The 13546-nt window shown below is 36.8% G+C and overlaps 1 protein-coding gene across 2 annotated transcripts in view; it reads right to left on the bottom strand.

The window, feature by feature from the left end:
* The window catches only part of arid2 (AT-rich interactive domain 2), a 126945-nt gene that overhangs the window by 29142 nt on the left and 84257 nt on the right, over window positions 1–13546 (bottom strand). For both annotated transcript variants that reach the window (XM_073059721.1, XM_073059720.1), the window contains exons 11-12: window positions 8232–8402; window positions 4972–5044 (exon numbers count right to left, since the gene is read on the bottom strand). In XM_073059721.1, the coding sequence (XP_072915822.1) occupies window positions 4972–5044; window positions 8232–8402 (244 nt within the window). The remainder of the gene's footprint in view (window positions 1–4971; window positions 5045–8231; window positions 8403–13546) is intronic.

Here is a 13546-nt window from a genome sequence, read left to right as displayed (position 1 = left end):
ATGGAAAAAGCCTATCCACGTCAACTCGATGTATCCCCCTCATTATTTTAAATACCTCTATAAAGTCCCCCCTCAACCTTCTACGCTCCAAAGAATAAAGACCTAACTTGTTCAACCTTTCCCTGTAACTTAGGTGCTGAAACCCAGGTAACATTCTAGTAAATCTTCTCTGTACCCTCTCTATTTTGTTATCTTTCCTATAATTCGGTGACCAGAACTGTACACAATACTCCAAATTCGACCTTACCAATGCCTTGTACAATTTTAACATTACATCCCAACTCCTATACTCAATGCTCTGATTTATAAAGGCCAGCATACCAAAAGCTTTCTTCACCACCCTATCCACATGAGATTCCACCTTTAGCGAACTATGCACCATTATTCCTAGATCAATCTGTTCTACTGCATTCTTCAACGCCCTACCATTTACGATGCATGTCCATTTGGATTAATCCTACCAAAATGTAGCACCTCACACTTATCAGCATTAAACTCCATCTACCATCGTTCAGCCCACTCTTCTAACTGGCCTAAATCTCTCTGAAAGCTTTGAAAACCATTATCCACACCACCACCTTAGTATCATCTGCATACTTACTAATCCAATTTACCACCCCATCATCCAGATCATTAATGTATATGACAAACAACATTGGACCCAGTACAGATCCCCGAGGCACACCACTAGTCACCACCCTCCAACCTGACAAACAGTTATCCACCACTACTCTCTGGCATCTCCCATCTAGCCACTGTTGAATCCATTTTACTGCTTCAATATTAATACCTAACGATTGAACCTTTCTAACTAACCTTCTGTGCGGAACCTTGTCAAAGGCCTTACTAAAGTCCATATAGACAACATCCACTGCTTTACCCTCGTCAACTTTCCTCGTAACATCTTCAAAACATTCAATAAGATTTGTCAAATATGACCTTCCACGCACAAATCCATGCTGACTATTCCTAATCAGACCCTGTCTAGCCAGATAATTATATATACCATCTCTAAGAATACTTTACATTAATTTACCCACCACTGACGTCAAACTTACAAGCCGATAATTGCTAGGTTTACTCTTAGAACCCTTTTTAAACAATGGAACCACATGAGCAATACGCCAATCCTCCGGCACCATCCCCGTCTCTAATGACATTTGAAATATCTCTGTCAGAGCCCCTGCTATTTCTACACTAACTTCCCTCAAGGTCCTAGGGAATATCCTGTCAGGAGCCGGAGACTTATCCACTTTTATATTCTTTAAAAGCTCTAGTACTTCCTCTTCGTTAATCATCATAGTTTCCATAACTTCTCTACTTGTTTCCCTTACCTTACACAATTCAATATCCTTCTCCTTAGTGAATACCGAAGAAATTGTTCAAAATCTCCCCCATCTCTTTCGGCTCCACACATAGCTGTCCACTCTGATTCTCTAAGGGAATATTAATTATTCCCTTATTAATATAACTGTAGAAACCCTTCGGATTTATTTTCACCTTACTTGCCAAAGCAACCTCGTATCTTCTTTTAGCTTTTCTAATTTCTTTCTTAAGATTCTTTTTACATTCTTTATATTCCTCGAGCACCTCATTTACTCCATGCTGCCTATATTTATTATAGATCTCCTTTTTTTTTTCCGAACCAAGTTTCCAATATTCCTTGAAAACCATGGCGCTCTCAAACTTTTAACCTTTCCTTTCAACCTAACAGGAACATAAAGATTCTGTACTCTCAAAATTTCACCTTTAAATGACCGCCATTTCTCTATTACATCCTTCTCATAAAACAAATGGTCTCAATCCACTCCTTCTAAGTCCTTTTGCATCTCCTCAAAGTTAGCCTTTCTCCAATCAAAAATCTCAACCCTGGGTCCAGTCCTATCCTTCTCCATAATTATACTGAAACTAATGGTATTGTGATCACTGGACCCGAAGTGCTCCCCAACACATACGTCTGTCACCTGACCTATCTCATTCCCTAACAGGAGATCCAACACTGCCCCTTCTCTAGTCGGTACCTCTATATATTGCTGCAAAAAACTATCCTGCACACATTTTACAAACTCCAAACCATCCATCCCTTTTACAGAATGGGCTTCCCAGTCTATGTGTGGAAAATTAAAATCTCCCACAATCACAACCTTGTACTTACTACAAATATCTGCTATCTCCTTACAAATTTACTCCTCCAATTCTCGCTTCCCATTAGGTGGTCTATAATACACCCCTATAAGTGTTACTACACCTTTCCCATTCCTCAATTCCACCCAATTAGCCTCCCTAGATGAGCCCTGCATCTCATTGGCCCTCCACTTACAGCCCTGGCCCCAGCATCCAAATCTTGCACAAGGCTGATGTCTAACACAAAGCCAAACATCATGCACCAAAATGCTTGACAAAGCTTCAGCTTCTGAAAATCCCAAAACATTCGAGTACCCCAATGGACGATTAGAGTGAACTCATTCTACAACCATGGGAATATTTCACTTTACTGCTGCCTTGGTGGGAAGTGGATAGATCATAAGACCTTAAGACAAAAGAGCAGAAGTTGGCCATTTGGCCCATCGAGTCTGCTCCACCATTTTATCATGAGCTGATCCATTCTCCCATTTAGTCCCACTCCCCCGCCTTCTCACCAGAACCTTTGATGCCCTGGCTACTCAGATACCTATCAATATCTGCATTAAATACACCCAGTGACTTGACCTTTACTGCCGCTTCTGGCTAAAAAGATTTCTTCGCATCTCTGTTCTGAATGGGCGCCCTTCAATCCTTAAGTCACGCCCTCTCGTACTAGACTCACCCACCATGAGAAACAACTTTGCCACATCCATTCTGTCCATGCCTTTCAACATTTGAAATGTTTCTATGAGGTCCCCGTTCATTCTTCTAAACTCCAAGGAGTACAGTCCAAGAGCGGTCAAACGTTCTTCATTTGTTAACCCTCTCATTCCCAGAATCATTCTAGTGAATCTTCTCTGTAACCCTCTCCAATGTCAAAACAATAATCAAAAGAATATTGCGCTTTTAAAATCAAACTAATTTTCATGCATATTTATTAGAAAAATAAAATTTTGTCATGTCTACCCTATCTTTTTTTTTAAAAATTGGACTGCATGGGCTAAAGAATAGTCCAATTTTTCAGTCCATTATCAGTCAAAACATGTAAATATATGCAAAATACATCACGATATAAAGGCCGTCTCTTAACCATTTCAAATGTTGACATGCTATCATCCATCAACAAAAATTATCAATCTAAAAATAACTGCAATGTCCTAGACAAGAAGAGCAAACCAAGATTAATAAAATTTTCTCAGATTAATGCACAATGACGCCATGTATCTTGATAGTTCATGCATGTTTTATATACAATGTAATGTCAAGAAAACAATTTAAATTGGGCTAGCTTACTTCTTGAAGGATAAATTGTGCTTTCTGTCAAGGCCAACAACCTCAGCCATGGAACGTGAACACAAACACCTTGAATTTATACCACGGCACTCCAAGGTCCATAAACTGCACAACTTATATTTTAGCGATTTGTATGCAATTGACAGCCCAGTGTTCACATAAACTTCCTTCATCTTTCCTTCAGCTTTCACTGTCAAACCATCCTTTCATTCACTTTTCACTAATGTACTAGAGCTTAATTCCTGAGTTAAGTAATCTAAAGGTTAAATTTATTTTCAGTGTATGAATTGCTTTGGTCTTAAACCCAGCTTATTTTCTAAAGAGTCGCAAGTGGGCTAAAGGATAGAGATTCCAAATGCAGAACCTATAAATCTTAAATATTTAATCTGAACCGTAGTGAAAGTACTTGTTATTTTCCATGTATTAAATTTAAATCACCATGGGTTGTTAAGGATATAGCACTTTATCCCAATACAGTGGATTCCAGTTAATTGGGCCATCAATTAATCAGGGCAGCAGCTTATTTAGGACAACTCTTAAAGAACAAGAAGTAATTGAGAAAATAGCCCGGATTCCCTTTGTTTATTTGGGACACTGTGTGCTTAATTGGGACAGAAAACTGCTGCCGAACAGTTTCAAATTAGCGTCCATTGCGTGCACTTGCGTGGCCACTAGACAGTATACCATGCTTAGAGCAAACAGTTTTTGAAATAGTGCCTGTTGTTTGTGTTCAAAAAGCAGTGATTTTCATCACTGATAGTTGCTAAGAAATAAGAAGCAAGACAATTTAGAACGGTTTTACTCACTATGGTTTCAAGCATTCAGGTTTAGAGAGGTCAGAAACTGCCAGGAGTAAAAATTAAATGAATTCACTACTTCAACAAGAAAGAAATTATGAAGGATTAAGGTACCAACAATTATCTTAATATTACAAAGAAGATTTGGAGTCCAAAGCATTTTATGATGGCAATCCACTATCTGTACTAGGTGTTGGTGCCAATTTAGTTCAATCTAAAGAACACAGCAGCACATATTAGATGAATTCCTCCATCAGTAACTATGAGAAACTAAAGCACTGATCTGTAGTGTTGGTAGTGTTCTAATTTGTTCTGTGCTTCATTTAAATACATCATTTGTTACTCAGTTAAATGGCAGTTTGTCTTTTTTTAAGAAATTATACCTTTTAACAATTTCCATGAAACTTCAGCTAATTAGGCCTAAATGTACTAGTCCCAATGTGCCCTAATTATATGGAATCCACTGCATTTAATTTTTATAAATCATATAATTCAAACAACTGGACCAAAAGTAGATTTTTCATGTTTAGTAGATTAACAAAAGTCAAAGATGAACTGAAGTATTGCGCTACAAATGCATCTTCCCATTTGCTCTTTGAAAACAGCCCAGTAGTATTTTATTTACAAAGTGTTGCTGTATTTGGGCAGAACCAGATTGTCATATAATTAACAATGTATAACATACATGCTTTCAATGACTACTGTTGAAATACATAATATTAATCAAGGATTATTTGTCATAAGGATTTACACTTACCACTGGCAACAGAACTTTTCACTGTCAACTTCCATTCCTGGCAGGGTTACTGCTGCAGGGCCAACTCTTGGTGCTGTGCGAGTGAGGAAAAAAAGGATCAATAATAGAGGAAGCAAGTTGGTGGCATAACATACAATGAAGGCATATTGTTTAAGAGCAATTTGAACAAATGTTGATAAATAGCTATTTACGCTTATGTTTTATTCATATACTTTCAAACTACAAAATAAAGGGAAATTACTCCTCATTGTAAGTTCTGTTCTCCAAGCATAACTACGCATATAAACACTTGGGTTTACCTAATTGTATGTATGCAGGCAGAAACTCTCAAAAGTCACCACATGCTCTTGTGTCATCATTTGGATAATAAGTGGCTCGATTCCTTACAATGCTGGAAGAATCTTGAATTGCCTACTGGAGGTGACCTGTGCTTAGCACCAGGAGGTGGTGTAACAGAACAGCTTCTGAAATTCTCTGGCCAATTGGAGAAGATACAAGGAAGGGAAGCATTTTTTTAAAAAAGTGATCCTCTGCTCTCATGCAGTCCACTGGCAATACACTGCTAAGAAGTTAGCCTTCACTATGCACTTAATGATGGCAAAAGCCCAGAGAGAATGAGGATTTTATGACTTCAGGAAGCTATTTGCTCCAGAATTCACATTCTTATGTGAGGGCAGAAAACTATTGCTTGAAAATTAATGGTTAGATAAATAAATCACAATTGTAAGAGGTATTAAATGTGCCTTCAATATCTTTTGGTGGTGAGGGTAAAGCTAAAATATGCCACAAAACAAATCAGTAAGAAAGCAGAGGAAGAAACAAAGATTGGAGATGAAGGGATAGACAATGATGTTATCTGTAAATGGTCCAGTGCTTTTCTTTTCAGCTTGCAAAAAACAATAACTTACTCCATTATAGCTGGTGACTGTTTCTTTTTCAACTTAAACACCATTAAAGGAATTACTTTTTCCTTCCCCAGTGCCCCATCCCACTCAACTCACCTATCCCTACCACTATGGCCATATCAAGAGCTTTTTTTTTTGTCAAGAGACCACAGATTTTTATCTGAAAACCATTCTTTGGAGAACAGAAATTACAGTGGGCAACTTCCATTTCTCCTTCAAGAGCAGACCTTCCATCCATGGAAGCTTCTATAAAATAGATTATCAGGGACAGAGATATACATATCTAAAAAAATAATCAAGAGTATACAGCAACCACAGTGAACAAATCCCTACTGCCTAGTTTAAGGCTACAATGCTTCTAAATTTTGTTGTAAGTTTATATTTTCTCCCCTTACACTTTTTCAGGTCTCCCCACGCCACAGACCATTCTCCAAGTCACGAGGAAGTGCATGAACAAGGCCCCAGGAAAAACATCCCTCCAAATTTTCCTTCCTCTCTGTGAGAATATGCCTGGTCTCTGCTGTTAAACAAAGAAAGATGGCAGTCATTTTCCAGCAGCCGTACCATGTCCATGTTGGTTAGGAATAAAGGCCAAATGGCTGGCCTAGCGTGGAGCCAAATTATTTGTTGGAAGTTTAAAAATTCTGGTGGTGTACAGGAAGTTGACTAACAAGTTTAGAGAATATTTGGGAATGAATTTTAATTAACCAGTTGCCCAAATGACATAGCTGCTACCCAAGATAGCTTGGTATCAAGTGTTACTTTGTAAAAAAAAAAATTGTGGCCAAAAGTCATCAATTTTATGATGAAGAGGTACTAATAATGAAATAAATGTAGAAATTCCTATTAGACAAACCTAAACAACTAGCTTGTAACTGGATAGCTTTGATGTCTTTGCTAATAAAGGTTATTTTACATATAGCTCCTCTAAGACACCACATTAATTTCCTCAAACTGAATGTACTAACAGCAGATATGTCCAGAACTTTACTACAATCATCTGAAGATAAACTACCCTGCAAGGACATGGCCAAAGTTCTTTCTGTTTACTTGGTTTGTTACAAGTGAAATGATTAAGTCTACTTGAAATCATTCAACAGCACAAAGTTATGATCATAAAAGGAAAAAAAGTAGAGGATGAAATGTTAGAAAGAAGAAAATGGGCAATGTGGGTTTTAAAAATCAAAGTCAATGTGAGGTTAAAACCAATGGCATGCAGGGAGTCCTGTGAAGAAGATTATGTAAACCATTCATCATTGTGCAACTACAGTTAGGGAGACCCAAGTGTTTGTATGTGGAAGATATAATTTGAAAAGAAAACCTTTAAATAAAAAAGCATGGAAACAAAATAGTTTACACGAGATTTACGCACATCACACAGGCAAATTCATGTGATTTTTGTTTAAAAGATGCAGGGAAAATACTTCCCAATATAACATTTTAAAACAATTTCCATTCGCCTGGATATCATAAATTTAGTTAAAGATAATTTTTTTCCTCAGTCATGGTTAATTCGATTCCAAGGTGAACCACTGTCAGGTACTGGACAGAGTTCTCAACTGGTAGGTATGTGGTAGAGAATGAAACACATTAAAGACATGCTGTAAGTGTCAGATACAATTAGTGTGTGGGGCCTGTCAATTTTTGTTTACCTAAAAAAAAAATTCAGCGGCATGGGCTTGTGGCCACAAAGAAGGAATCATGTCAAAGCTTAGCTCTTACATAATCCATGTAGCCAAGAGGAAACATTGTATCTGACTCTTCTCTCTACCACAACACAAGTTATTTTCTCACATTGCTTTAGATGGCGAAATAGTGATACAAATTCCATTTTCATTATGTGATACTTTTAAATAGTCACAACATTTTTTATCTGTTTGATTAATAGAGTTCTGTCTTTTGATTTTCTTGGTAAAAGTATTAACTGGAAGTTACTGTTTAATAAGTAGTACTAGTTAGAAGTATTAACACATAATACTCTAGTTATAAAGATCAAATATGCTGAATTAATTTCAGTGTACATTTGTGATATATATCTGAATGTTCTTCAGTCCATTCAAGTCCCTCATTTTAAACTCGTTCAGCTTCCTCCCCCGTTCAGGGACTACTGAAGCTGTTAGTGACCATTCACTACATTGAAGTTAAAAAGTTATGAAATTGTAATGCAAAAACAGAAAACATGACAGTTCTCTTAGCTAAATCAGTTTTCCAGCAGACAAGTCGAAATGGAAACCAAAAGTACTGGAGTACAAAACATTCAATTTCAATCATCAGTCTGATTTTTTTTGGAGTTCTAGATTTCAGATTTCCAACACTTGAAATGTATTTATTTTCAAATTATTGCTGACCATATACCTGAAGCTGGTGTAGTCTGGATTGGCGCTTGTTGTAAGTGCTCCATTGCTTGTGGTCTGACCTCAGAAATTACTTGGTGGTTGGAACTCTGATATTCTATTAGTTTGAAGGTAGTAGATGTATCAGACCCAAATGACTGGATGTCCACTGACACAAGACATACCAACATATCTGGCAAGAGAAAGTAAACTGCTTATTGAATATATCCAATACTAAATTTGAATTTAACCTTTGGCATATAATGTAACAATTGTTTTTATTAAATTTACAATTTAGAATCAGAATCAGGTTTATTATCACCATCATGTGTCATGAAATTTGTTAAGTTAGCAGCAGCAGCAGCAGCACAATGCTGAAGAGATTAAAAATCGTGCAAAAACTAAATATTAAGAAGTTATATATTAAAAAGAAATTAATTAAAATTTGAATAAGAGTACTCATTAACTTCATTTGTCAGAGATAACGTTCTCCTGCTGAGAAACTGATGTGAATACAAGGTGAATTTTTCTTTAAACTGTGAAACTCAATGACATTGATTGTGGATATTGTACAGGAATATGTAACAGCTGATCTGAAATGCTTGCAGCTGTGTTTGGATTTGCCATATCTGGCCAAGTGCTGGTAGGAGACGAGGACCAGAAAAGATCTCAAAAGCCATTCTTTTCTTTAGTAATCACACCTTACTGGATTATGTTAACAGTTTCTAATAATTCCTTTAACTTTTACCCAAAAGAATATTTCTTATGTACAAATAATGGGAAATATTGCTGTATTGTATAACATCTGCAATGTTCTAATCAGTTCACAAAACAATACATGAAGATCCAGAACTTTATTCCCCTTTCCTGCACCACCTACAAAATAAAACCTTTTATTAACTTGGAAAATGAGAGATCATAACATTGTCCAATCCAGTATCAGCTAACAAAACTGACCAAAATGAAGGGAGGTGTGTCATTCTAGCTACTTAAGGCTCCTAGAAATAAACTTATCAGCTAAATTGTTGACAATGCATTTGGAATGCAACAGAAAGCTCAATCTTCTTCAGTGTGAATCTCATACTTATTCAAACACTACATTACACTTTTTTTTTAAAAAAGAACATTTAATTTCTCACAGGTCCCTTTTCCATTTTTTTTTGCTGTCAGTTATGTTCAAATGAGAGTAGGCTTTATCGATTTGATTACTAACAATTTGTTGTGCTTCATCTAAGCCAATGACTTTACAGAAATCATTAAGTTGCAAATAACTACAAGCAAAACAGCTGTAGGAGAACGTTTGCCGCAAAGCCTTTCACTCTATTGCACTAAACAAATTTCCAGTCTTAGAAAGGGCTTGTTTCCATGAATTCACTCTGCACAGATACAAGCCCTTCAGCCCAACTGGTCCGTGCCAAACAAGACATCCCATCAACACACACAAAATGCTGGAGGAACTCAGCAGGCCAAGCAACAACTATGGAAAAAGAGTACAGTCAATATTTCAGGTTGAGACCCTTCATCGGGACAGGAAAAAAAAGATAAGTTAGAGCAAGAAGGTGGGGGGAGGGGAGGGGAGGGGAGGAGAAAGTGATAGATGAAACCGAGAGAGGCGAGGGGTGAAGTAAAGAGCTGGGAAGCTGATAGGTCAAAGAGATAAAGGGCTGGAGAAGAGGGTATCTGACAGGTGAGGAGCACCAAAGGGAATTGATGAGCAGGTAAGAAAATAAGGTGAGAGGGGGAAAAATGGGGATGGGAATGGGAATGGTGGGGGGTGGGGGGCAATTACCAGAAGTTTGAGAAATCAGTATACATGCAATCAGGGGACACTACCCAGACAGAATGAAAGGTGTTGCTCTTCCAACCTGAATGTGACCTCATCGCGGCAGTAGAGTCAGCCATGGACTGACATGTCGAAATGGAACGGGAAATAGAATTGAAATGGGTGGCCATGGAGTGATCCCACTTTTTCTGGCGGATGGACCATAGGTACTCAGCGAAGTAGTCTCACCGATATACAGGAGACCTCAGCTGGGAGCACCGGATATGATAGATGACCCCCCCCCCCCCCCCCACAGACTAACAGCTGAAGTGTCGCCTCACCAGGAAAGAATATTTGGCACCCTGAATGGTAGATACAAGCTAGTCCCATTTTCCAGCATTCTGCCCATAACTTCTAAACCTCTCCTATTCATGCACCTGTCTTTTAAAAGTCATTACTACACCATCTTCAACTATTCCATCTGACAGCATATTCCACATACTTTCCACCCTTTATGTAAAAATGTTGCTCAAGTTGTTCTTAAATCTTTTCTCCCTCACCTTAAACACATGCTCTCTAGCTCGATATCTCCCAAGCCTATGAAAAAGATTAATTGCAATCACACTGTGTTCCTCGTGATTTTATAGGTCTTTATGACCACCTCTCAATCAGCCTCTTTTGCTTAATGCTGTTCTTTAAATATCACAAATTTGCAAGGCAGAAGAAAGTTAACTTTCCCTTTTTATTTCATTGCATATTCTAAGCATTATCACCTTTTAAATCACCAGGCTGGATTCAATGTCATTTGACAATCTATTTTGAAGCCCTATATTACAGGCTCTCAGATGTAATTTGTGCATAGTCCATTTTTATCAATATATTAAATTTTCATAACAACACAAGTTGTCCAGTCTCTTCCAAAGATTTGGATCACTTGACTTAACCCTCTCCCAAGGACTGAAACTTGTGACAAAATGAAGCACTTTTAAATGTTTGTCCAAGTTAAAAGACACTAAATAAGTGTAAAATGCTACATATTAATTTCCTAACAAGTTTCAACTTACCATCTAGGTATAATTCTAGACCACCACATTTCCTTAATCTGCCCGATACTACTATCATTTCTTGTCATCCTCATCTATTTTGTAACATAATTTTTCAGATAATTGTATGCAAAACCTAAATCTTGTGATTCTTATCAGGCCCTTCATATGTGAATCACTTCCCCCATCCCCTAAACACTCTCCCCTCTAATTCTAACTTTTCTCACTTCTCAAACTTCTCTCCAAAATCTTAAATCTTCAAAAGAAAGATAAATTTATAATGTACAAAATTAAAACTGTTCTGTCAATTGATTTGACTGACATTGGTTTCCCAAAAATGCAAAAATATAGGTGAAACACAATACACAAACAAAGGGTTAAAAAGTCAATTTAAATATATCTGCAATTTGTTGCCTCATTCAGAAATTCAAATTAACAAACATTTCAAACTAAAGTACAAAATGTTCCAAAATATATCAATTCAGGTATAAACCACCAATTATACCTGATTGGTATAATCAGGTATACCTGGTATTTCCTGATTCATATAAACCAGCAATTAGCAGAAATGCCACAGAGCAGTTTTATTAATTGGTGGTTTACATGCATTACCTGAACCCAATATATTTTGGAAACATTTTCACCACCACAGTGCAGTGTCTTTTTGTAAAAGGAGATTATTTTTGTTCCCCTTTTAATTGTTCTTTTAATTAATACCCTTTTCATTTGAAGATGATGATGTCATCAAAACAGCCTATTTTTGATTTTAGCAAAATACATGCTGTTTTCATTGGTAAAGGCTAGAGGGCATATTAAAGCTAATGTGCCACAAAAGATGGAACATCCAAAGCCAACTGTAAATGATTTCCATAAAATCAGTGGGGCAAAATGTTAGAAATCCAAACCAAATATAACAGAATGATGGAACCATTCTTCGGATAGCATCAGTTGACATTTTGGGTCAAAAACCCCCTTCATCAGAATTTAAAAAGTGATAAAACAAACTATTAGGGCAATTTCATTAATAGATTGGGTTGACTAAATGTATTCACTAGAATTTAATAGAATAATTGGTAACTTATCGAGCATAACCTCAAATTGATATATGTAGAAACATTTTGTACTTTTCTCTGAAATGCTTGTGAATTAGAATTTGTGAATGAGGCAACAAATTGCAGATGTACTTAAAATGGTTATTTTTGAGTCTTCTGTGCGTTTCATTTCAGCCATGTTTGTGTTGTTTGAAGAAACAAAGCTGTTTTTAATAAATCAATTGACACTATCGTTTTAATTTTGTGCATTATAAATTTATCTTACTTTGAGGCTAGAAGTTCAGGATAAGGGAGGGTGTTTCCCCTAGATGAGAATATGCAGTCTATTTGTTCCCCTATCGTTGTCACATGCACTGAGATATGGTACATGTTTTTGTTATGCACACCATTCAGACATATCAGGCCATGCATAATAATGAGATGATTAACCAAAGAATACAGAATTTCACATTGAGGTTACTGAGAAATTGCAGTGTAGGTACACCAAGAAAGCAAAAGGGCAACATTGAGGTAGATTGTATGATCAAGAAGACATCTTTTAGCATGAGAGGTCCATTCTATTGTCATAGAAACGGTCTACAAGTCTGGTGGTATGCTCTCTGAAGTTCTTAAATCTTCTTCCCATTGGGAGAAGAGACAATGACCAGGCATCCTCAATTTTGTTAGCTGCTTTCCTGAGACAGAACAATCTCAGCCCATAGGGAAAATAACTTAGGGCCAAGAAAAGAAATTTCTTCACTCAAAGGGAGCTGAATCTGTGAAATTCACTACCACAAAAAGGCTTTTAAGATCAAGTTGACAAATTTATCTAAGGCGATTGATAGACACAAAGGGAGAGCAGGAATACAGTACTGTGATAAAGGATTAACCGTACTCATTCTGAATAATGAAGCAGGTTCAAAAGGGACAAATGGCATGCTCTTCCTGTTATTTTCTACATTTTAAAAGGTAAGTTGCAGAGGGGAAAGAAATAGAAAATAAAAGAGAATGTCTTTAAAGGGGACAGACCAAGATTGTCAAGATGAAAGACAGAAGAGAAAATGGAAACAAACAATACTTGTAGACAGAGAGATTATGAAATTGTTCATTCAATATTAAGTTTCAAGGACTTCAATGTACCCAGATGGAAGATGAGGTGCCATTCTTCAAGCTTATATTGGGCAACATTGCAGTAACATAGGCAGTCATAGCAACAGTGTGTGGAGAATTAAAGTGACAGAAGCTTTCCAGACTAAAATTGTCAAAATAACAATTAGTTTACTTTATTAACTCTTTGCAAATGCTGTTTCTCACAGCAAATGTTTCCTTAACTTTATTCTACAAAGCTTACAGGCATGTCACATTAATTCTCTGCATTACTCTAACCTCAACCTCCTACACTGGTCCAAAATAGAAGCTTGAAACACAACATCTCAACTTCCCTTTGGGGCTGAAGATGTTTGGATTTGGTATTTAATTTAATAGTTTTAAGTAAGCACTC

The sequence above is a fragment of the Hemitrygon akajei genome, chromosome 10 (assembly GCF_048418815.1).
Source record: "Hemitrygon akajei chromosome 10, sHemAka1.3, whole genome shotgun sequence".
NCBI lineage: Eukaryota > Metazoa > Chordata > Chondrichthyes > Myliobatiformes > Dasyatidae > Hemitrygon > Hemitrygon akajei.
This window is presented reverse-complemented; position numbering and strand designations above follow the sequence as displayed.